The sequence below is a fragment of the Pan paniscus genome, chromosome 7 (assembly GCF_029289425.2).
Source record: "Pan paniscus chromosome 7, NHGRI_mPanPan1-v2.0_pri, whole genome shotgun sequence".
NCBI lineage: Eukaryota > Metazoa > Chordata > Mammalia > Primates > Hominidae > Pan > Pan paniscus.
Genome location: NC_073256.2, coordinates 28,873,768 through 28,898,132, shown reverse-complemented (window position 1 = coordinate 28,898,132; position 24,365 = coordinate 28,873,768). Strand labels below are relative to the sequence as shown.

Below are 24,365 nucleotides of genomic sequence, written 5' to 3'. Positions count from 1 at the left end.
TTGTTCCCAGGTCAGAGAATGGAGAGAGCCTGTGCATGATAGGATATCCCTGCCTAGATCTTTCAGTGAGTCTCTACCTCAGCTACTCTTAGGATCAGGGGGAGAACCATGGTGTCAGACATCCGGGAAGAAGACGGGATGAATGTTTTACCTCTGAAGTACATCCCAAATGTGGGAGTTAACTTCAGCTTTGCTGGGGTCTATTTGGCCAGTGAAACTCCGCCTGGTTCATTCGCACATCCGGAAGCCACTTCACGGGGGGCCGTCGCAACTGGAACCACACACTTGGCATCGGCGGTTGAGCCAAATGGGGACTCGTGGTGCAAGCAACGCTCCCCACGTGTTAGCGGGCGTGAGATTCGATTGGCGGAATTTTATTAGGTGCGTGTTGGTAGCGTGGGGCTGAGGTTTTCTTGCTCCTGTGGATGTATACGAAGTCAAAGGTCCTGCCCAGCCCTGCGGTCCCCTCAGGCAACTCTGTTTCGGAGACATAACGATTTGGATTGCCAACAAGTCAAGAAATGTTCAAGCCCTTGGATGTAGGGTAAAGAAAGGGAGATCAGACTGTCACTGTGTCTATGTAGAAGGGGAAGACATAAGAGACTCCATTTTGAAAAAGACCTGTACTTTAAACAATTGTTTTGCTGAGATGTTGATCATTTGTAGCTTTGCCGCGGCCCCTTTGACCCAACTTGGAGCTCACAAAAACCAGTGTTGTGTAAAATCGAGGTTTAAGGGATCTAGGGGTGTGCAGGACGCACCATGTTAACCAAATGTTTACAAGCAGTATACTTGGTAAAAGTCATTGCCATTCTCTAGTCTCAATAAACCAGGGGCACAATGCACCGTGGAAAGCCACAGGGACCTCTGCCCTTGAAAGCAGGATATTGTCCAAGGTTTCTCCCCATGTGACAGTCTGAAATATGGCCTCGTGGGATGGGAAAGACCTGACTGTCCCCCAGCCTGACACCCGTAATGGGTCTGTGCTGAGGTGGATTCGTCAAAGAGGAAAGCCTCTTGCAGTTGAGATGCAGGAAGGCCACTGTCTCCTGCTTGCCCCTGGGAACTGAATGTCTCGGTGTAAAGCCCGATCGTACATTTGTTCAACTCTGAGCTCGGAGAAAAGCTGCCCTGTGGCGGGAGGCGAGACATGTTGGCAGTAATGCTGCCTTGTTATTCTTTACTCCGCTGAGATGTTTGGGTGGAGAGAAACATAAATCTGGCCTACGTGCACGTCCGGGCATAGTACCTTCCCTTGAACTTAGTAATGATATAGATTCTTTGGCTCACGTGTGTTTTTTTTTTTTTTTTTTTTTTTTTTTTTTTTTTTTTTTTTTTTTGTTGACCTTCTCCTTATTATCACCCTGCTCTCCTACTACATTCCTTTTTGCTGAAATAATGAAAATCATAATCAATAAAAACTGAGGGAACTCAGAGGCCGGTGCCGGTGCAGGTCCTTGGTGTGCTGAGTGCCGGTCCCCTGGACCCACTGTTGTCTCCCTATACTTTGTCTCTGTGTCTTATTTCTTCTCTCCGTCTCTCATCCCACCCGACTAGAAACACCCACAGGTGTGGAGGGGCAGGCCACCCCTTCACTCGGAAAATCAGTTAAACACAAACACGGAATGAGAGTCAAAAGACAATATGTCATCTTTTTGAGAATTTTATTCACTTCAAAACCAATTAAACACACACATGTACAAAGGCATTCCACAGCCCAGTTTTCGAGGCTGAGGAAAGACCCCGAGAGCGCTCTGCACAGCACGCTTCCCAGCGTCCGAAACACTGCTCTCAGGGCGGGGCACAGCGGAAGGGCTGCACCTCTCAGGGTTCCCTAACTTTTCCCTTATTCAGTCATCTAGAGAGCAAATACACAGTAATTCCCCAGTTTCCTATTGACGTCCCAGCGGAAGTCTGACTCCTGCGCGTCACGCAGTTTCTGAGGCAACGAATCTCTGGCACGGAAGCTTTTCCTGGCGCGTTTCCGGAGAACCACACGAACTACAACGTCCCTCACCAGAATTCAATGAGGCAGAGTCCCTGCATCTGCTCCCTGCCTGGCCTGGGCTCCCACATCCACAGAAGCGCCACAGCGGGGGAGCTTCGGAGTCACCGCACAGAGTCTGCTCTCTGCTCTGCACTCCTCAGTCCCACAGTCCCCTCCAAGTCACGGGAGCTGGAGGCCAAGGAGCCCCTGCCACCTGCAGTCTCACTCCAGGTCAGAATCGCTGTCCTCTGAGGAGGAGGAAACCTGAAGGTCCTCATAGAGGACGCTCGGTGGGACACGAACACGGGGACCCTCAGACTTCTCTGACACATGAGGGCTCTGAGCGAGGAAGGCTCCCGGCTTCTCAGGAGAGTGAAATGAGGGGGCCGCCAGGAGGCTGGAGCTCCAGCGTCCGTTTTCCAGTCTCCGGAAGAGCACTCTGAGAGGCTGGGCCCCATCATGGCTGGCCGCTGGGTGATGGGACATGGTGCAGGCCTGGGCAGTAGGCAGGCAAAGTCTGCTGTGCGGAGGCTGCCGGTCGACGCTGGGCACCTGGGCGGGTGTCCTCCTGCCCATCTGGGGCGACGTACTTGGTCCAAGTTCGGTTGCGGCTGGCGGAGGTTGGAGATTCTCCGGGGCCCCCAGCTCACCTCCCTGGATGGCGCTTTCGGAGATCTGGAAGGGACCCAGTCTCGGTTTCTTGGGGAAGTTCAGGCAAGCCTGAATCCGAGCCTGGGCAGGTCTCTTGGCTCCTGGCCCGAAGCTGAGATTGGAGCCTAGGCCCAAGCTGTGTGTGGCGGCTGGCGGGCAGGGCTGTGAGGTCACCGCAGGACGTTTGTCCTGTGCCTGGGGTCTGATGGCCTGGAGCAGGCCGTGGGTTTTGGAGGCAGCCTGGGGAACTTCTCGGCAGCCACCCTCAGGGCTGCTGTGTGTCGGCTTCACCACGAGGAGAGGCTCGGGGCCCTGCTGCCTGACTGCAGGCTGAGGGATGTCGGCCGCAGCCCCTGTCTGTCTTTCCTTTGGTCCAAGACTTGAGGAGGAGCTCAGACTGGCTTTTCTGAGGGGAGACGGCGAAGCCAGGACGGAGCCCCTGTCAGACGTTTCGGTAGCTGAGCGATCAGCGAGGACAGGGCCCAGGCGCGGCCTCTTACTGGTTGTGTGGACCGGCATTGGCCCGCTTGCAACCTGAAAGAGAGGAAACAACACAGGTTAGAAGTTCCTCCGCATGGAGCCAACGTGAAAATCAAGCACATCCAAAGACAAGGTGCACACGCCATGAAATTCTTAGTACAGTATCGACAGGCGGTCCTTGGAAGTAGGGACAGACCCTCCACCTGAGTGCTGATCAGGACAAGACACATGAAAGATGCGCTCTCGAGCTATGTGTAGCTGATCTAAGCACACCATTGTTCAAAAGATCGCGTCTTGGGCATTAACTGGATCAAAGCGCCTCCACTCAGCCTTCCATGAAGTGGAACGGACTGATGCCCTTCCGAAGGCAGGTTGGTGGCTCGAGGGTACTCAGGACGTCTTCTCTGAACACATGCATGTTCCTGGGTTTAGCCTTCTCCACGTTTGGGGCCTCTGAGGGACTAATTTCCTCATGCCGCTAGGAACATGTTGTTGGCAGGCTTGCCATAATTGGACAGAAAGAAAGCAACAGGAAATACGGCATCTTCAGATGCCTTGGCCTGGAATCAAATTGACCTGGAAGGATCGTGGAGTCCCTGACCCCAAGAAGGCAAGAAAGAGGGGTTCCCCGATTTCCTCCCGCAGACGGGAAGCTGAAAGGAAATCAACCAGGGTGACCTAGAGGAGAAAAGGACCAGGGGCCCGGGGTGACTCTCACCCTCAGATAATCAGAAGATTCCGTGGATCCTTTTCGATTCGGCAGCGGCTTCTCTGGAGGTTTCCCAGAAAATATGTGGAGGAGAGCCTTCCTCTGCGGGTCTTGTTGCCTGCAGAACAGAAAAAGGTCAGGCCGTGCCCCCTGGTTTTCCCCAGGAGACAGGGAGAACCCTGTGTGGGGCCCAGCCCCGTTCCGTGTTTTGTGATACAGAAATGGACATCTGGTGCCCTTTCCGCCTCTGCACCTTCCCTCACGTGCCAACCTTCCCGTCCCCCAGGTGGCCCTCTAGGCTTCCCAACTAAGGACTGTGATTTGGATTCCATCGCTTTTCCCCCTGTCGTGGGGAACGTGCACGAAGCGCCCCCGCCTCTCCCCGTCCCTGAATCTCCCAGAGCCAAAGGAGCTCCTGGGTGTGGAACCCCGGAGGACACGGAGCTCCGGCCTATTTCTCTGCAGCGTTCCTTCCCTGGCCCGGAGACGGAAAGGCACACGGTGTGCAGGTGCAGAGACACCATGTCCTTAGGAGGCAGTACCCTAAGAGTGGTGAAAACCCCTCCCACTGCTCACCTTGGTCTCTCTTCCTTCTCTCCCTTATCCTTGTTCAAGGGCCCCGGGTTGGCTTCAACCTGGGGCTTCCATGGTTTCAGGTTTTCCTTCCCTTCCTTTTCCCCCAAGGTCGCTGGAACCAGGGCTGCCTTCCAGCACTTCATGGGGCACCTGGTACTTCTGGCCGTGTGGCCAAAGGCCCCGCAGTTTTTGCACTTGAGCTGTGGGTGGAAAGGAAGTGATGTCGGTGAGTGAGCTGAAGCCACAGGCAGCGATCCCACGTCCACATTGGGACGGATTGTGAATTCAGAGCTGAATAAGGATTCCAAAGAGGGGACACCGGCATGGGGGCCGTTAAGTGCTGGGAGAGTTCGGATACGATGTTCCCTCCCAAAGCCCACGTGACGGAGGAACTTTGAAAGGAAGGACACAAGGTTCCAAGGGGCACGACGGTGAACCCGAAGTCAACAACACAGCCAAACGTGGCTACACAGGACTCTAAGTAGAAAGGGAGGTTGCCCCCAAGAGTCTCTCAAGGGACCTATCGGGCCGGGGAGAAGGTCCCAAGCCACGCCCACCTTGGATGGGAAAAGCAACCTGGGTGGTGGTGACAGAGCTCTTTGGAATCCAACCCAGTCTCTGAGGACCGTGTGACACCCCCTCCCCCCGTCCCCACCCCCACCCCGATACCCAAGAGATCCAGGGCTAGACTTACCCTGGGATCTTCTTCATCGGGCGGGGGAGCCCTTGGCCCAACTGGGGCCCTCCGCTGCTTCTGGAGGGTCTGGGCTCTCACCAGTCTCTTGGCCCAAGATTTGGGGTCCCAACGTGCCATCATCTTCGTCGCCTGGAGGTTTTGTGACCGCCTTTTTCAGGGGTTGACTGTTGGGTCACCTGAAACACACACAAACACACACATGTCGATGGTTAAGCACATTGGATATTCACACACCCACAGGAAGCCACCTGCTAACTCCCTGCCGGTGTGGTCATGAGGAGACCTCACCACCAGTCGGTCAAATCTGTAGAACACAATGTGCTGTGTGCATCCTCGGATACTGTGTGTTCCTCTGCCATGACTACCTAGTCCAAGAGTAAACCGCACCTGCCACAGGGCCCGTGGCCTAGGTATGGGGAGTTGAGCTTTCAACCCCAAACAAGCAACTGATTCTGGAGACTGGACTTAGGTCTCTCACGATTCACTCCGGTAGAAGACACGGTGATTCTATCTCCCTTGACGGACAGAATGATCGAAGACACAGGGCATGGCTTGTGCCAACCTTTGGCAGGTCTGTTTGAAGTCAGGGATAAGGGATGCTTCCTGTGACAACTTGAATCGCTACTCTGGCCATTTCATTAGGCAACTTCCAAACACAAATTCATAGAGAGAAGTTACCTTCCTCTCTACCACACTAGCAGGTGATGGTCTTTCCTGTTCTACCTTTTGGCTTTAGCTCCAGCCCCTCTTTACTTATTTATGTTTTCTGGTATTTTACGCATACCACACGAATTCATCTGAACAAACGGGGAACAAGTGCCACATCGTATCGACGTCTTACACGGCTGAAGGGCAAACCACCCTTTTTTCCAAAGTCCTTTTTCCATTTACCCACCAATTCAGCATGCTGCAGTACATTTCTTTTCGCATTCCCATCTTGGTCTTATCCCACATGTGGAGACGGATATGTTTTCTCGTTTTCTGTTGCAAGAATTACTAGTAACGAGAACACATCCTTCCCCACCAGCAAGCCCCAGTGTGATCGGTTTCTTTCGGCCTCCTGTGTCTCTTCCCCCCACCCCCACACCCCTCAGGGATTGCGTGAAAAAAACAATAGTTCAGTGAAACTAACCTGAAATTACATGTCTACTTGCTTTCCCCGGCTGGCGCTGAGATGGGCAGGTGCTGGAGCAGCCCCGCTGGAAGCGATGCAGCATCCAGGACGACGGAGGAAGGGGCGGAGAGGGACCTCTGCTTTCCAGGCTGCCTTTTATACTGCCTCTGGTCACCTGACATGGAACGTACCCTAACCTAATCAGTTACCTGTACCTTAATTGCAATTAACTTAATCCAATTACGTGACCTGGAAAGGTCTATCTGCACAGCCCACTCTAAGATCATGTCCACTGCTGACAGACATTCTAAAACCTACGTGTACAGCTGCAAGCTTTGAAGAATAGATGCTCCCCGTCAGACATGTAACACTGGTGCCTGTACCCCTGTCTTCTTTTCCATCTTTTTGTTTTGTTTTGTTTTGTTTTGTTTTGTTTTAAAAAATGTGGTAAAATAGACACCTTTTAATTGGACCACATTTAGTCTATCTCGACGTGGGCCTCAGTGTCATCAAGGAGATTCTCCTTGACGTGCAGTCACGGCCATGATCCATCTTCAGAGCTTCTCTTTCTTCCCCAAGGTAAGTCTGTCAGCAGAGAACCCTGACCGCACCCTCATGTGTTTTCTCCTCCAGGAGGCGCTTGGAAACCACCGTGAATTGGACCGCACTGGGAAACACAGATGAGGAAAGTCAACAACGCTTTGTCCTTCAGTGCCTGGCTCCTTTTTCAGCTCGTCTTGCGACTCCAGGCATTATGCCTGAAAAGTCTCCCGGACGCCTGTGAGGCTCTAATTCCCTGGGTCCCATTGCCATGTCTCTGGATTTGCGAAGATCCACCGCACCTTCTGTGGAACTCCCGCGTCGGTGAACTTTTGTGCCACGGCCCCTAATTCTGCCCATGGTCATCTGCAGCTGCACGACTTAGGGTCCATGTTCCTTGGACGGGAAGAGACAGGCAGGAGTCGGAATGATGAACCAGCACACTGGGGCATTTTCTCACGTAGCCCAAGTGACCCCATGGTGTTCTTGAGCTTTGGAACCAGTCGCGTCCCCTTTGACACTGCACCCGGCTCCCAGTCTCTCAATCGTGTTGGCCCTCCGGCGATCTCCCGTTGGATGAATTGCTCCTGCTGAAACTCGAGTCCCCTTTGATTTGCGCTTCATTAATTATTCATGATTCAGGTTGGAAGGCCTGCTGACGACCCTCTGTGGCCGTTCTCTGAGCTTTCCTGTCACATCGTTTCCTTCCACGCTCTTTGGTTCCTTATGGTCCTGCTCCTTCTGCTGTCAGAGGAGCAGAGAGTTGATCTTATTGATTCTGGATACGGATACTTTCTAGGTGATCTGGATAATCCAGATAACGACCCTCAACAGCGGCGGAAAGGGAGCAGCCATTTGGTGTGTCTCAGAAAATCCCGCTCAGTTCCGAGGCCCCCTAGATGTGGAATCCTGCTCAGAGTTGTTCCCAGGTCAGAGAATGGAGAGAGCCTGTGCATGATGGGATCTCCCTGCCTAGATCTTTCAGTGAGTCTCTACCTCAGCTACTCTTAGGATCAGGGGGAGAACCACGGTGTCAGACATCCGGAAAGAAGACGGGATGAATGTTTTACCTCTGAAGTACATCCCAAATGTGGGAGTTGACTTCAGCTTTGCTGGGGTCTATTTGGCCAGTGAAACTCTGCCTGGTTCATTCGCACATCCGGAAGCCACTTCACGGGGGGCCGTCGCAACTGGAACCACACACTTGGCATCGGCGGTTGAGCCAAATGGGGACCCGTGGTGCAAGCAACGCTCCCCACGTGTTAGCGTGGGTGAGATTCGGTTGGTGGAATTTTACTAGGTGCGTGTTAGTAGAGTGGGGCTGAGGTTTTCTTGCTCCTGTGGTTGTATACGAAGTCAAAGGTCCTGCCCAGCCTTGCGGTCCCCTCAGTCAACTCTGTTTCGGAGACATAACGATTTGGATTGCCAACAAGTCAAGAAATGTTCAAGCCCTTGGATGTAGGGTAAAGAAAGGGAGATCAGACTGTCACTGTGTCTATGTAGAAGGGGAAGACATAAGAGACTCCATTTTGAAAAAGACCTGTACTTTAAACAATTGCTTTGCTGAGATGTTGATCATTTGTAGCTTTGCCGCGGCCCCTTTGACCCAACTTGGAGCTCACAAAAACCTGTGTTGTATAACATCGAGGCTTAAGGGATCTAGGGCTGTGCAGGGCGTGCCTTGTTAACCAAATGTTTACGAGCAGTATACTTGGTAAAAGTCATTGCCATTCTCTAGTCTCAATAAACCAGGGGCACAATGCACCGTGGAAAGCCACAGGGACCTCTGCCCTTGAAAGCAGGGTATTGTCCAAGGTTTCTCCCCATGTGACAGTCTGAAATATGGCCTCGTGGGATGGGAAAGACCTGACTGTCCCCCAGCCTGACACCCGTAATGGGTCTGTGCTGAGGTGGATTAGTCAAAGAGGAAAGCCTCTTGCAGTTGAGATGCAGGAAGGCCACTGTCTCCTGCTTGCCCCTGGGAACTGAATGTCTCGGTGTAAAGCCCGATCGTACATTTGTTCAACTCTGAGCTCGGAGAAAAGCTGCCCTGTGGCGGGAGGCGAGACGTGTTGGCAGTAATGCTGCCTTGTTATTCTTTACTCCGCTGAGATGTTTGGGTGGAGAGAAACATAAATCTGGCCTACGTGCACGTCCGGGCATAGTACCTTCCCTTGAACTTAGTAATGATATAGATTCTTTGGCTCACGTGTGTTTTTTTTGTTGTTGTTGTTGTTGACCTTCTCCTTATTATCACCCTGCTCTCCTACTACATTCCTTTTTGCTGAAATAATGAAAATCATAATCAATAAAAACTGAGGGAACTCAGAGGCCGGTGCCGGTGCAGGTCCTTGGTGTGCTGAGTGCCGGTCCCCTGGACCCACTGTTGTCTCCCTATACTTTGTCTCTGTGTCTTATTTCTTCTCTCCGTCTCTCATCCCACCCGACTAGAAACACCCACAGGTGTGGAGGGGCAGGCCACCCCTTCACTCGGAAAATCAGTTAAACACAAACACGGAATGAGAGTCAAAAGACAATATGTCATCTTTTTGAGAATTTTATTCACTTCAAAACCAATTAAACACACACATGTACAAAGGCATTCCACAGCCCAGTTTTCGAGGCTGAGGAAAGACCCCGAGAGCGCTCTGCACAGCACGCTTCCCAGCGTCCGAAACACTGCTCTCAGGGCGGGGCACAGCGGAAGGGCTGCACCTCTCAGGGTTCCCTAACTTTTCCCTTATTCAGTCATCTAGAGAGCAAATACACAGTAATTCCCCAGTTTCCTATTGACGTCCCAGCGGAAGTCTGACTCCTGCGCGTCACGCAGTTTCTGAGGCAACGAATCTCTGGCACGGAAGCTTTTCCTGGCGCGTTTCCGGAGAACCACGCGAACTACAACGTCCCTCACCAGAATTCAATGAGGCAGAGTCCCTGCATCTGCTCCCTGCCTGGCCTGGGCTCCCACATCCACAGAAGCGCCACAGCCGGGGAGCTTCGGAGTCACCGCACAGAGTCTGCTCTCTGCTCTGCACTCCTCAGTCCCACAGTCCCCTCCAAGTCACGGGAGCTGGAGGCCAAGGAGCTCCTGCCACCTGCAGTCTCACTCCAGGTCAGAATCGCTGTCCTCTGAGGAGGAGGAAACCTGAAGGTCCTCATAGAGGACGCTCGGTGGGACACGAACACGGGGACCCTCAGACTTCTCTGACACATGAGGGCTCTGAGCGAGGAAGGCTCCCGGCTTCTCAGGAGAGTGAAATGAGGGGGCCGCCAGGAGGCTGGAGCTCCAGCGTCCGTTTTCCAGTCTCCGGAAGAGCACTCTGAGAGGCTGGGCCCCATCATGGCTGGCCGCTGGGTGATGGGACATGGTGCAGGCCTGGGCAGTAGGCAGGCAAAGTCTGCTGTGCGGAGGCTGCCGGTCGACGCTGGGCACCTGGGCGGGTGTCCTCCTGCCCATCTGGGGCGACGTACTTGGTCCAAGTTCGGTTGCGGCTGGCGGAGGTTGGAGATTCTCCGGGGCCCCCAGCTCACCTCCCTGGATGGCGCTTTCGGGGATCTGGAAGGGACCCAGTCTCGGTTTCTTGGGGAAGTTCAGGCAAGCCTGAATCCGAGCCTGGGCAGGTCTCTTGGCTCCTGGCCCGAAGCTGAGATTGGAGCCTAGGCCCAAGCTGTGTGTGGCGGCTGGCGGGCAGGGCTGTGAGGGCACCGCAGGACGTTTGTCCTGTGCCTGGGGTCTGATGGCCTGGAGCAGGCCGTGGGTTTTGGAGGCAGCCTGGGGAACTTCTCGGCAGCCACCCTCAGGGCTGCTGTGTGTCGGCTTCACCACGAGGAGAGGCTCGGGGCCCTGCTGCCTGACTGCAGGCTGAGGGATGTCGGCCGCAGCCCCTGTCTGTCTTTCCTTTGGTCCAAGACTTGAGGAGGAGCTCAGACTGGCTTTTCTGAGGGGAGACGGCGAAGCCAGGACGGAGCCCCTGTCAGACGTTTCGGTAGCTGAGCGATCAGCGAGGACAGGGCCCAGGCGCGGCCTCTTACTGGTTGTGTGGACCGGCATTGGCCCGCTTGCAACCTGAAAGAGAGGAAACAACACAGGTTAGAAGTTCCTCCGCATGGAGCCAACGTGAAAATCAAGCACATCCAAAGACAAGGTGCACACGCCATGAAATTCTTAGTACAGTATCGACAGGCGGTCCTTGGAAGTAGGGACAGACCCTCCACCTGAGTGCTGATCAGGACAAGACACATGAAAGATGCGCTCTCGAGCTATGTGTAGCTGATCTAAGCACACCATTGTTCAAAAGATCGCGTCTTGGGCATTAACTGGATCAAAGCGCCTCCACTCAGCCTTCCATGAAGTGGAACGGACTGATGCCCTTCCGAAGGCAGGTTGGTGGCTCGAGGGTACTCAGGACGTCTTCTCTGAACACATGCATGTTCCTGGGTTTAGCCTTCTCCACGTTTGGGGCCTCTGAGGGACTAATTTCCTCATGCCGCTAGGAACATGTTGTTGGCAGGCTTGCCATAATTGGACAGAAAGAAAGCAACAGGAAATACGGCATCTTCAGATGCCTTGGCCTGGAATCAAATTGACCTGGAAGGATCGTGGAGTCCCTGACCCCAAGAAGGCAAGAAAGAGGGGTTCCCCGATTTCCTCCCGCAGACGGGAAGCTGAAAGGAAATCAACCAGGGTGACCTAGAGGAGAAAAGGACCAGGGGCCCGGGGTGACACTCACCCTCAGATAATCAGAAGATTCCGTGGATCCTTTTCGATTCGGCAGCGGCTTCTCTGGAGGTTTCCCAGAAAATATGTGGAGGAGAGCCTTCCTCTGCGGGTCTTGTTGCCTGCAGAACAGAAAAAGGTCAGGCCGTGCCCCCTGGTTTTCCCCAGGAGACAGGGAGAACCCTGTGTGGGGCCCAGCCCCGTTCCGTGTTTTGTGATACAGAAATGGACATCTGGTGCCCTTTCCGCCTCTGCACCTTCCCTCACGTGCCAACCTTCCCGTCCCCCAGGTGGCCCTCTAGGCTTCCCAACTAAGGACTGTGATTTGGATTCCATCGCTTTTCCCCCTGTCGTGGGGAACGTGCACGAAGCGCCCCCGCCTCTCCCCGTCCCTGAATCTCCCAGAGCCAAAGGAGCTCCTGGGTGTGGAACCCCGGAGGACACGGAGCTCCGGCCTATTTCTCTGCAGCGTTCCTTCCCTGGCCCGGAGACGGAAAGGCACACGGTGTGCAGGTGCAGAGACACCATGTCCTTAGGAGGCAGTACCCTAAGAGTGGTGAAAACCCCTCCCACTGCTCACCTTGGTCTCTCTTCCTTCTCTCCCTTATCCTTGTTCAAGGGCCCCGGGTTGGCTTCAACCTGGGGCTTCCATGGTTTCAGGTTTTCCTTCCCTTCCTTTTCCCCCAAGGTCGCTGGAACCAGGGCTGCCTTCCAGCACTTCATGGGGCACCTGGTACTTCTGGCCGTGTGGCCAAAGGCCCCGCAGTTTTTGCACTTGAGCTGTGGGTGGAAAGGAAGTGATGTCGGTGAGTGAGCTGAAGCCACAGGCAGCGATCCCACGTCCACATTGGGACGGATTGTGAATTCAGAGCTGAATAAGGATTCCAAAGAGGGGACACCGGCATGGGGGCCGTTAAGTGCTGGGAGAGTTCGGATACGATGTTCCCTCCCAAAGCCCACGTGACGGAGGAACTCTGAAAGGAAGGACTCAAGGTTCCAAGGGGCACGACGGTGAACCCGAAGTCAACAACACAGCCAAACGTGGCTACACAGGACTCTAAGTAGAAAGGGAGGTTGCCCCCAAGAGTCTCTCAAGGGAACCTATCGGGCCGGGGAGAAGGTCCCAAGCCACGCCCACCTTGGATGGGAAAAGCAACCTGGGTGGTGGTGACAGAGCTCTTTGGAATCCAACCCAGTCTCTGAGGACCGTGTGACACCCCCTTCCCCCGTCCCCACCCTCACCCCGATACCCAAGAGATCCAGGGCTAGACTTACCCTGGGATCTTCTTCATCGGGCGGGGGAGCCCTTGGCCCAACTGGGGCCCTCCGCTGCTTCTGGAGGGTCTGGGCTCTCACCAGTCTCTTGGCCCAAGATTTGGGGTCCCGACGTGCCATCATCTTCGTCGCCTGGGGATTTTGTGACCGCCTTTTTCAGGGGTTGACTGTTGGGTCACCTGAAACACAAACAAACACACACATGTCGATGGTTAAGCACATTGGATATTCACACACCCACAGGAAGTCACCTGCTAACTCCCTGCCGGTGTGGTCATGAGGAGACCTCACCACCAGTCGGTCAAATCTGTAGAACACAATGTGCTGTGTGCATCCTCGGATACTGTGTGTTCCTCTGCCATGACTACCTAGTCCAAGAGTAAACCGCACCTGCCACAGGGCCCGTGGCCTAGGTATGGGGAGTTGAGCTTTCAACCCCAAACAAGCAACTGATTCTGGAGACTGGACTTAGGTCTCTCACGATTCACTCCGGTAGAAGACACGGTGATTCTATCTCCCTTGACGGACAGAATGATCGAAGACACAGGGCATGGCTTGCGCCACCCTTTGGCAGGTCTGTTTGAAGTCAGGGATAAGGGATGCTTCCTGTGACAACTTGAATCGCTACTCTGGCCATTTCATTAGGCAACTTCCAAACACAAATTCATAGAGAGAAGTTACCTTCCTCTCTACCACACTAGCAGGTGATGGTCTTTCCTGTTCTACCTTTTGGCTTTAGCTCCAGCCCCTCTTTACTTATTTATGTTTTCTGGTATTTTACGCATACCACACGAATTCATCTGAACAAACGGGGAACAAGTGCCACATCGCATCGACGTCTTACACGGCTGAAGGGCAAACCACCCTTTTTTCCAAAGTCCTTTTTCCATTTACCCACCAATTCAGCATGCTGCAGTACATTTCTTTTCGCATTCCCATCTTGGTCTTATCCCACATGTGGAGACGGATATGTTTTCTCGTTTTCTGTTGCAAGAATTACTAGTAACGAGAACACATCCTTCCCCACCAGCAAGCCCCAGTGTGATCGGTTTCTTTCGGCCTCCTGTGTCTCTTCCCCCCACCCCCACACCCCTCAGGGATTGCGTGAAAAAAACAATAGTTCAGTGAAACTAACCTGAAATTACACGTCTACTTGCTTTCCCCGGCTGGCGCTGAGATGGGCAGGTGCTGGAGCAGCCCCGCTGGAAGCGATGCAGCATCCAGGACGACGGAGGAAGGGGCGGAGAGGGACCTCTGCTTTCCAGGCTGCCTTTTATACTGCCTCTGGTCACCTGACATGGAATGTACCCTAACCTAATCAGTTACCTGTACCTTAATTGCAATTAACTTAATCCAATTACGTGACCTGGAAAGGTCTATCTGCACAGCCCACTCTAAGATCATGTCCACTGCTGACAGACATTCTAAAACCTACGTGTACAGCTGCAAGCTTTGAAGAATAGATGCTCCCCGTCAGACATGTAACACTGGTGCCTGTACCCCTGTCTTCTTTTCCATCTTTTTGTTTTGTTTTGTTTTGTTTTGTTTTGTTTTAAAAAATGTGGTAAAATAGACACCTTTTAATTGGACCACATTTAGTCTATCTCGACGTGGGCCTCAGTGTCATCAAGGAGATTCTCCTTGACGTGCAGTCACGGCCATGATCCATCTTCAGAGCTTCTCTTTCTTCCCCAAGGTAAGTCTGTCAGCAGAGAACCCTGACCGCACCCTCATGTGTTTTCTCCTCCAGGAGGCGCTTGGAAACCACCGTGAATTGGACCGCACTGGGAAACACCGATGAGGAAAGTCAACAACGCTTTGTCCTTCAGTGCCTGGCTCCTTTTTCAGCTCGTCTTGCGACTCCAGGCATTATGCCTGAAAAGTCTCCCGGACGCCTGTGAGGCTCTAATTCCCTGGGTCCCATTGCCATGTCTCTGGATTTGCGAAGATCCACCGCACCTTCTGTGGAACTCCCGTGTCGGTGAACTTTTGTGCCACGGCCCGTAATTCTGCCCATGGTCATCTGCAGCTTCACGACTTAGGGTCCATGTTCCTTGGACGGGAAGAGACAGGCAGGAGTCGGAATGATGAACCAGCACACTGGGGCATTTTCTCACATAGCCCAAGTGACCCCATGGTGTTCTTGAGCTTTGGAACCAGTCGCGTCCCCTTTGACACTGCACCTGGCTCCCAGTCTCTCAATCGTGTTGGCCCTCCGGCGATCTCCCGTTGGATGAATTGCTCCTGCTGAAACTCGAGTCCCCTTTGATTTGCGCTTCATTAATTATTCATGATTCAGGTTGGAAGGCCTGCTGACGACCCTCTGTGGCCGTTCTCTGAGCTTTCCTGTCACATCGTTTCCTTCCACGCTCTTTGATTCCTTATGGTCCTGCTCCTTCTGCTGTCAGAGGAGCAGAGAGTTGATCTTATTGATTCTGGATACGGATACTTTCTAGGTGATCTGGATAATCCAGATAACGACCCTCAACAGCGGCGGAAAGGGAGCAGCCATTTGGTGTGTCTCAGAAAATCCCGCTCAGTTCCGAGGCCCCCTAGATGTGGAATCCTGCTCAGAGTTGTTCCCAGGTCAGAGAATGGAGAGAGCCTGTGCATGATGGGATCTCCCTGCCTAGATCTTTCAGTGAGTCTCTACCTCAGCTACTCTTAGGATCAGGGGGAGAACCACGGTGTCAGACATCCGGAAAGAAGACGGGATGAATGTTTTACCTCTGAAGTACATCCCAAATGTGGGAGTTGACTTCAGCTTTGCTGGGGTCTATTTGGCCAGTGAAACTCTGCCTGGTTCATTCGCACATCCGGAAGCCACTTCACGGGGGGCCGTCGCAACTGGAACCACACACTTGGCATCGGCGGTTGAGCCAAATGGGGACTCGTGGTGCAAGCAACGCTCCCCACGTGTTAGCGTGGGTGAGATTCGGTTGGCGGAATTTTACTAGGTGCGTGTTAGTAGAGTGGGGCTGAGGTTTTCTTGCTCCTGTGGTTGTATACGAAGTCAAAGGTCCTGCCCAGCCCTGCGGTCCCCTCAGTCAACTCTGTTTCGGAGACATAACGATTTGGATTGCCAACAAGTCAAGAAATGTTCAAGCCCTTGGATGTAGGGTAAAGAAAGGGAGATCAGACTGTCACTGTGTCTATGTAGAAGGGGAAGACATTTTGAAAAAGACCTGTACTTTAAACAATTGCTTTGCTGAGATGTTGATCATTTGTAGCTTTGCCGCGGCCCCTTTGACCCAACTTGGAGCTCACAAAAACCTGTGTTGTATAACATCGAGGCTTAAGGGATCTAGGGCTGTGCAGGGCGTGCCTTGTTAACCAAATGTTTACGAGCAGTATACTTGGTAGAAGTCATTGCCATTCTCTAGTCTCAATAAACCAGGGGCACAATGCACCGTGGAAAGCCACAGAGACCTCTGCCCTTGAAAGCAGGGTATTGTCCAAGGTTTCTCCCCATGTGACAGTCTGAAATATGGCCTCGTGGGATGGGAAAGACCTGACTGTCCCCCAGCCTGACACCCGTAATGGGTCTGTGCTGAGGTGGATTAGTCAAAGAGGAAAGCCTCTTGCAGTTGAGATGCAGGAAGGCCACTGTCTCCTGCTTGCCCCTGGGAACTGAATGTCTCGGTGTAAAGCCCGATCGTACATTTGTTCAACTCTGAGCTCGGAGAAAAGCTGCCCTGTGGCGGGAGGCGAGACGTGTTGGCAGTAATGCTGCCTTGTTATTCTTTACTCCGCTGAGATGTTTGGGTGGAGAGAAACATAAATCTGGCCTACGTGCACGTCCGGGCATAGTACCTTCCCTTGAACTTAGTAATGATATGGATTCTTTGGCTCAGGTGTTTTTTTGGTTTTTTTTTTTTTTTTTTTTTTTGTTGTTGTTGTTGACCTTCTCCTTATTATCACCCTGCTCTCCTACTACATTCCTTTTTGCTGAAATAATGGAAATCATAATCAATAAAATCTGAGGGAACTCAGAGGCCGGTGCCGGTGCAGGTCCTTGGTGTGCTGAGTGCCGGTCCCCTGGACCCACTGTTGTCTCCCTATACTTTGTCTCTTTGTCTTATTTCTTCTCTCCGTCTCTCATCCCACCCGACTAGAAACAGCCACTGGTGTGAAGGGGCAGGCCACCCCTTCACTCGGAAAATCAGTTAAACACAAACACGGAATGAGAGTCAAAAGACAATATGTCATCTTTTTGAGAATTTTATTCACTTCAAAACCAATTAAACACACACATGTACAAAGGCATTCCACAGCCCAGTTTTCGAGGCTGAGGAAAGACCCCGAGAGCGCTCTGCACAGCACGGTTCCCAGCGTCCGTAACACTGCTCTCAGGGCGGAGCACAGCGGAAGGGCTGCACCTCTCAGGGTTCCCTAACTTTTCCCTTATTCAGTCATCTAGAGAGCAAATACACATTAATTCCCCAGTTTCCTATTGACGTCCCAGCGGACGTCTGACTCCTGCGCGTCACGCAGTTTCTGAGGCAACGAATCTCTGGCACGGAAGCTTTTCCTGGCGCGTTTCCGGAGAACCACGCGAACTACAACGTCCCTCACCAGAATTCAATGAGGCAGAGTCCCTGCATCTGCTCCCTGCCTGGCCTGGGCTCCCACATCCACAGAGGCGCCACAGCCGGGGAGCTTCGGAGTCACCGCACAGAGTCTGCTCTCTGCTCTGCACTCCTCAGTCCCACAGTCCCCTCCAAGTCACTGGAGCTGGAGGCCAAGGAGCCCCTGCCACCTGCAGTCTCACTCCAGGTCAGAATCGCTGTCCTCTGAGGAGGAGGAAACCTGAAGGTCCTCATAGAGGACGCTCGGTGGGACACGAACACGGGGACCCTCAGACTTCTCTGACACATGAGGGCTCTGAGCGAGGAAGGCTCCCGGCTTCTCAGGAGAGTGAAATGAGGGGGCCGCCAGGAGGCTGGAGCTCCAGCGTCCGTTTTCCAGTCTCCGGAAGAGCACTCTGAGAGGCTGGGCCCCATCATGGCTGGCCGCTGGGTGACGGGACATGGTGCAGGCCTGGGCAGTAGGCAGGCAAGGTCTGCTGTGCGGAGGCTGCCGGTCGACGCTGGGCACCTGGGCGGGTGTCCTCCTGCCCATCTGGGGCGACGTACTTGGTCCAAGTTCGGTTGCGGCTGGCGGAGGTTGGAGATTCTCCGGGGCCCCCAGCTCACCTCCCTGGATGGCGCTTTCGGGGATCTGGAAGGGACCCAGTCTCGGTTTCTTGGGGAAGTTCAGGCAAGCCTGAATCCGAGCCTGGGCAGGTCTCTTGGCTCCTGGCCCGAAGCTGAGATTGGAGCCTAGGCCCAAGCTGTGTGTGGCGGCTGGCGGGCAGGGCTGTGAGGTCACCGCAGGACGTTTGTCCTGTGCCTGGGGTCTGATGGCCTGGAGCAGGCCGTGGGTTTTGGAGGCAGCCTGGGGAACTTCTCGGCAGCCACCCTCAGGGCTGCTGTGTGTCGGCTTCACCACGAGGAGAGGCTCGGGGCCCTGCTGCCTGACTGCAGGCTGAGGGATGTCGGCCGCAGCCCCTGTCTGTCTTTCCTTTGGTCCAAGACTTGAGGAGGAGCTCAGACTGGCTTTTCTGAGGGGAGACGGCGAAGCCAGGACGGAGCCCCTGTCAGACGTTTCGGTAGCTGAGCGATCAGCGAGGACAGGGCCCAGGCGCGGCCTCTTACTGGTTGTGTGGACCGGCATTGGCCCGCTTGCAACCTGAAAGAGAGGAAACAACACAGGTTAGAAGTTCCTCCGCATGGAGCCAACGTGAAAATCAAGCACATCCAAAGACAAGGTGCACACGCCATGAAATTCTTAGTACAGTATCGACAGGCGGTCCTTGGAAGTAGGGACAGACCCTCCACCTGAGTGCTGATCAGGACAAGACACATGAAAGATGCGCTCTCGAGCTATGTGTAGCTGATCTAAGCACACCATTGTTCAAAAGATCGCGTCTTGGGCATTAACTGGATCAAAGCGCCTCCACTCAGCCTTCCATGCAGTGGAACGGACTGATGCCCTTCCGAAGGCAGGTTGGTGGCTCGAGGGTACTCAGGACGTCTTCTCTGAACACATGCATGTTCCTGGGTTTGGCCTTCTCCACGTTTGGGGCCTCTGAGGGACTAATTTCCTCATGCCGCTAGGAACATGTTGTTGGCAGGCTTGCCATAATTGGACAGAAAGAAAGCAACAGGAAATACGGCATCTTCAGATGCCTTGGCCTGGAATCAAATTGACCTGGAAGGATCGTGGAGTCCCTGACCCCAAGAAGGCAAGAAAGAGGGGTTCCCCGATTTCCTCCCGCAGACGGGAAGCTGAAAGGAAATCAACCAGGGTGACCTAGAGGAGAAAAGGACCAGGGGCCCGGGGTGACACTCACCCTCAGATAATCAGAAGATTCCGTGGATCCATTTCGATTCGGCAGCGGCTTCTCTGGAGGTTTCCCAGAAAATATGTGGAGGAGAGCCTTCCTCTGCGGGTCTTGTTGCCTGCAGAACAGAAAAAGGTCAGGCCGTGCCCCCTGGTTTTCCCCAGGAGACAGGGAGAACCCTGTGTGGGGCCCAGCCCCGTTCCGTGTTTTGTGATACAGAAATGGACATCTGGTGCCCTTTCCGCCTCTGCACCTTCCCTCACGTGCCAACCTTCCCGTCCCCCAGGTGGCCCTCTAGGCTTCCCAACTAAGGACTGTGATTTGGATTCCATCGCTTTTCCCCCTGTCGTGGGGAACGTGCACGAAGCGCCCCCGCCTCTCCCCGTCCCTGAATCTCCCAGAGCCAAAGGAGCTCCTGGGTGTGGAACCCCAGAGGACACGGAGCTCCGGCCTATTTCTCTGCAGCGTTCCTTCCCTGGCCCGGAGACGGAAAGGCACACGGTGTGCAGGTGCAGAGACACCATGTCCTTAGGAGGCAGTACCCTAAGAGTGGTGAAAACCCCTCCCACTGCTCACCTTGGTCTCTCTTCCTTCTCTCCCTTATCCTTGTTCAAGGGCCCCGGGTTGGCTTCAACCTGGGGCTTCCATGGTTTCAGGTTTTCCTTCCCTTCCTTTTCCCCCAAGGTCGCTGGAACCAGGGCTGCCTTCCAGCACTTCATGGGGCACCTGGTACTTCTGGCCGTGTGGCCAAAGGCCCCGCAGTTTTTGCACTTGAGCTGTGGGTGGAAAGGAAGTGATGTCGGTGAGTGAGCTGAAGCCACAGGCAGCGATCCCACGTCCACATTGGGACGGATTGTGAATTCAGAGCTGAATAAGGATTCCAAAGAGGGGACACCGGCATGGGGGCCGTTAAGTGCTGGGAGAGTTCGGATACGATGTTCCCTCCCAAAGCCCACGTGACGGAGGAACTCTGAAAGGAAGGACTCAAGGTTCCAAGGGGCACGACGGTGAACCCGAAGTCAACAACACAGCCAAACGTGGCTACACAGGACTCTAAGTAGAAAGGGAGGTTGCCCCCAAGAGTCTCTCAAGGGACCTATCGGGCCGGGGAGAAGGTCCCAAGCCACGCCCACCTTGGATGGGAAAAGCAACCTGGGTGGTGGTGACAGAGCTCTTTGGAATCCAACCCAGTCTCTGAGGACCGTGTGACACCCCCTCCCCCCGTCCCCACCCCCACCCCGATACCCAAGAGATCCAGGGCTAGACTTACCCTGGGATCTTCTTCATCGGGCGGGGGAGCCCTTGGCCCAACTGGGGCCCTCCGCTGCTTCTGGAGGGTCTGGGCTCTCACCAGTCTCTTGGCCCAAGATTTGGGGTCCCGACGTGCCATCATCTTCGTCGCCTGGGGGTTTTGTGACCGCCTTTTTCAGGGGTTGACTGTTGGGTCACCTGAAACACACACAAACACACACATGTCGATGGTTAAGCACATTGGATATTCACACACCCACAGGAAGCCACCTGCTAACTCCCTGCCGGTGTGGTCATGAGGAGACCTCACCACCAGTCGGTCAAATCTGTAGAACACAATGTGCTGTGTGCATCCTCGGATACTGTGTGTTCCTCTGCCATGACTACCTAGTCCAAGAGTAAACCGCACCTGCCACAGGGCCCGTGGCCTAGGTATGGGGAGTTGAGCTTTCAACCCCAAACAAGCAACTGATTCTGGAGACTGGACTTAGGTCTCTCACGATTCACTCCGGTAGAAGACACGGTGATTCTATCTCCCTTGACGGACAGAATGATCGAAGACACAGGGCATGGCTTGCGCCACCCTTTGGCAGGTCTGTTTGAAGTCAGGGATAAGGGATGCTTCCTGTGACAACTTGAATCGCTACTCTGGCCATTTCATTAGGCAACTTCCAAACACAAATTCATAGAGAGAAGTTACCTTCCTCTCTACCACACTAGCAGGTGATGGTCTTTCCTGTTCTACCTTTTGGCTTTAGCTCCAGCCCCTCTTTACTTATTTATGTTTTCTGGTATTTTACGCATACCACACGAATTCATCTGAACAAACGGGGAACAAGTGCCACATCGCATCGACGTCTTACACGGCTGAAGGGCAAACCACCCTTTTTTCCAAAGTCCTTTTTCCATTTACCCACCAATTCAGCATGCTGCAGTACATTTCTTTTCGCATTCCCATCTTGGTCTTATCCCACATGTGGAGACGGATATGTTTTCTCGTTTTCTGTTGCAAGAATTACTAGTAACGAGAACACATCCTTCCCCACCAGCAAGCCCCAGTGTGATCGGTTTCTTTCGGCCTCCTGTGTCTCTTCCCCCCACCCCCACACCCCTCAGGGATTGCGTGAAAGAAACAATTGTTCAGTGAAACTAACCTGAAATTACACGTCTACTTGCTTTCCCCGGCTGGCGCTGAGATGGGCAGGTGCTGGAGCAGCCCCGCTGGAAGCGATGCAGCATCCAGGACGACGGAGGAAGGGGCGGAGTGGGACCTCGGCTTTCCAGGCTGCTTTTTATACTGCCTCTTGTCACCTGACTTGGAACGTACCCTAACCTAATCAGTTACCTGTACCTTGATTGCAATTATCTTAATCCAATTACGTGACCTGGAAAGGTCTATCTGCACAGCCCACTCTAAGATCATGTCCACTGCTGACAGACATTCTAAAACCTACGTGTACAGCTGCAAGCTTTGAAGAATAGATGCTCCCCGTCAGACATGTAACACTGGTGCCTGTACCCCTGTCTTCTTTTCCATCTTTTTGTTTTGTTTTGTTTTGTTTTGTTTTAAAAAATGTGGTAAAATAGACACCTTTTAATTGGACCACATTTAGTCTATCTCGACGTGGGCCTCAGTGTCATCAAGGAGATTCTCCTTGACGTGCAGTCACGGCCATGATCCATCTTCAGAGCTTCTCTTTCTTCCCCAAGGTAAGTCTGTCAGCAGAGAACCCTGACCGCACCCTCATGTGTTTTCTCCTCCAGGAGGCGCTTGGAAACCACCGTGAATTGGACCGCACTGGGAAACACCGATGAGGAAAGTCAACAACGCTTTGTCCTTCAGTGCCTGGCTCCTTTTTCAGCTCGTCTTGCGACTCCAGGCATTATGCCTGAAAAGTCTCCCGGACGCCTGTGAGGCTCTAATTCCCTGGGTCCCATTGCCATGTCTCTGGATTTGCGAAGATCCACCGCACTTTCTGTGGTACTCCCGTGTCGGTGAACTTTTGTGCCACGGCCCCTAATTCTGCCCATGGTCATCTGCAGCTGCACGACTTAGGGTCCATGTTCCTTGGACGGGAAGAGACAGGCAGGAGTCGGAATGATGAACCAGCACACTGGGGCATTTTCTCACGTAGCCCAAGTGACCCCACGGTGTTCTTGTGCTTTGGAACCAGTGGCGTCCCCTTTGACACTGCACCCGGCTCCCAGTCTCTCAATCGTGTTGGCCCTCCGGCGATCTCCCGTTGGATGAATTGCTCCTGCTGAAACTCGAGTCCCCTTTGATTTGCGCTTCATTAATTATTCATGATTCAGGTTGGAAGGCCTGCTGACGACCCCCTGTGGCCGTTCTCTGAGCTTTCCTGTCACATCGTTTCCTTCCACGCTCTTTGGTTCCTTATGGTCCTGCTCCTTCTGCTGTCAGAGGAGCAGAGAGTTGATCTTATTGATTCTGGTTACGGATACTTTCTAGGTGATCTGGATAATCCAGATAACGACCCTCAACAGCGGCGGAAAGGGAGCAGTCATTTGGTGTGTCTCAGAAAATCCCGCTCAGTTCCGAGGCCCCCTAGATGTGGAATCCTGCTCAGAGTTGTTCCCAGGTCAGAGAATGGAGAGAGCCTGTGCATGATGGGATCTCCCTGCCTAGATCTTTCAGTGAGTCTCTACCTCAGCTACTCTTAGGATCAGGGGGAGAACCACGGTGTCAGACATCCGGAAAGAAGACGGGATGAATGTTTTACCTCTGAAGTACATCCCAAATGTGGGAGTTGACTTCAGCTTTGCTGGGGTCTATTTGGCCAGTGAAACTCTGCCTGGTTCATTCGCACATCCGGAAGCCACTTCACGGGGGGCCGTCGCAACTGGAACCACACACTTGGCATCGGCGGTTGAGCCAAATGGGGACTCGTGGTGCAAGCAACGCTCCCCACGTGTTAGCGTGGGTGAGATTCGGTTGGCGGAATTTTACTAGGTGCGTGTTGGTAGAGTGGGGCTGAGGTTTTCTTGCTCCTGTGGTTGTATACGAAGTCAAAGGTCCTGCCCAGCCCTGCGGTCCCCTCAGTCAACTCTGTTTCGGAGACATAACGATTTGGATTGCCAACAAGTCAAGAAATGTTCAAGCCCTTGGATGTAGGGTAAAGAAAGGGAGATCAGACTGTCACTGTGTCTATGTAGAAGGGGAAGACATAAGAGAGTCCATTTTGTAAAAGACCTGTACTTTAAACAATTGCTTTGCTGAGATGTTGATCATTTGTAGCTTTGCCGCGGCCCCTTTGACCCAACTTGGAGCTCACAAAAACCTGTGTTGTATAAAATCGAGGCTTAAGGGATCTAGGGCTGTGCAGGGCGTGCCTTGTTAACCAAATGTTTACGAGCAGTATACTTGGTAAAAGTCATTGCCATTCCCTAGTCTCAATAAACCAGGGGCACAATGCACCGTGGAAAGCCACAGGGACCTCTGCCCCTGAAAGCAGGTTATTTTCCAACGTTTCTCCCCTTTTGACAGTCTGAAATATGGCCTCGGAGAATGGGAAAAACCTGACTCGCCCCCAGCCTGACACCCGTGAAGGTTCTCTGCTGAGGTGGATTAGTGAAAGAGGAAAGCCTCTTGCAGTTGAGAGAGAGGACAGCCACTGTCTCCTGCAGCCTCGCTTGCCTCCCTGGCTCTTAAGAATCCCATCGCAGGGGGGTGAGGCACGCCCCGCGATGCGAGGTGCAATAGTCAGCCCCTCTTGCCCCCCTGGCTCTTAGGATCCCCATCGCAGGGGGGTTAGGTACGCCCCGCAATGCCTGTAGTAAGAGCCAGCCCCTCTTTTCCGCCTGGCTCTTTGAACCCCCATCTCTGTGGTGTGAGGCACGCCCATCGATGAGGGGATTAAGAGCACGCCCCTCTTACCCCCCTGGCTCTTAGGACTCCCATCGCAGGCGTTGAGGCACGCCCCGCGATGCGGAGTGTAAATGCCAGCCCCTCTGGACACCCTGTT

At 53.5% G+C, this 24,365-nt stretch overlaps 2 protein-coding genes across 2 annotated transcripts; both read right to left on the bottom strand.

Annotated features, from left to right (window-relative positions):
* Positions 1–9,857: 9,857 nt before the first annotated feature.
* Positions 9,858–12,869, bottom strand: LOC129398512 (protein FAM90A15-like). The gene is made up of 4 exons (XM_055116189.2): positions 12,747–12,869; positions 12,052–12,251; positions 11,485–11,593; positions 9,858–10,820 (listed from the first exon to the last, which is right to left on the bottom strand). Exons 1-4 carry the CDS (start codon positions 12,867–12,869, stop codon positions 9,858–9,860), a joined length of 1,395 nt encoding a protein of 464 aa, XP_054972164.2.
* A 4,644-nt stretch (positions 12,870–17,513) lies between these two features.
* LOC129398500 (protein FAM90A15-like) lies at positions 17,514–20,524 on the bottom strand. The gene is made up of 4 exons (XM_055116179.1): positions 20,402–20,524; positions 19,708–19,907; positions 19,141–19,249; positions 17,514–18,476 (listed from the first exon to the last, which is right to left on the bottom strand). Exons 1-4 carry the CDS (start codon positions 20,522–20,524, stop codon positions 17,514–17,516), a joined length of 1,395 nt encoding a protein of 464 aa, XP_054972154.1.
* Between the last annotated feature and the right edge of the window lie 3,841 nt (positions 20,525–24,365).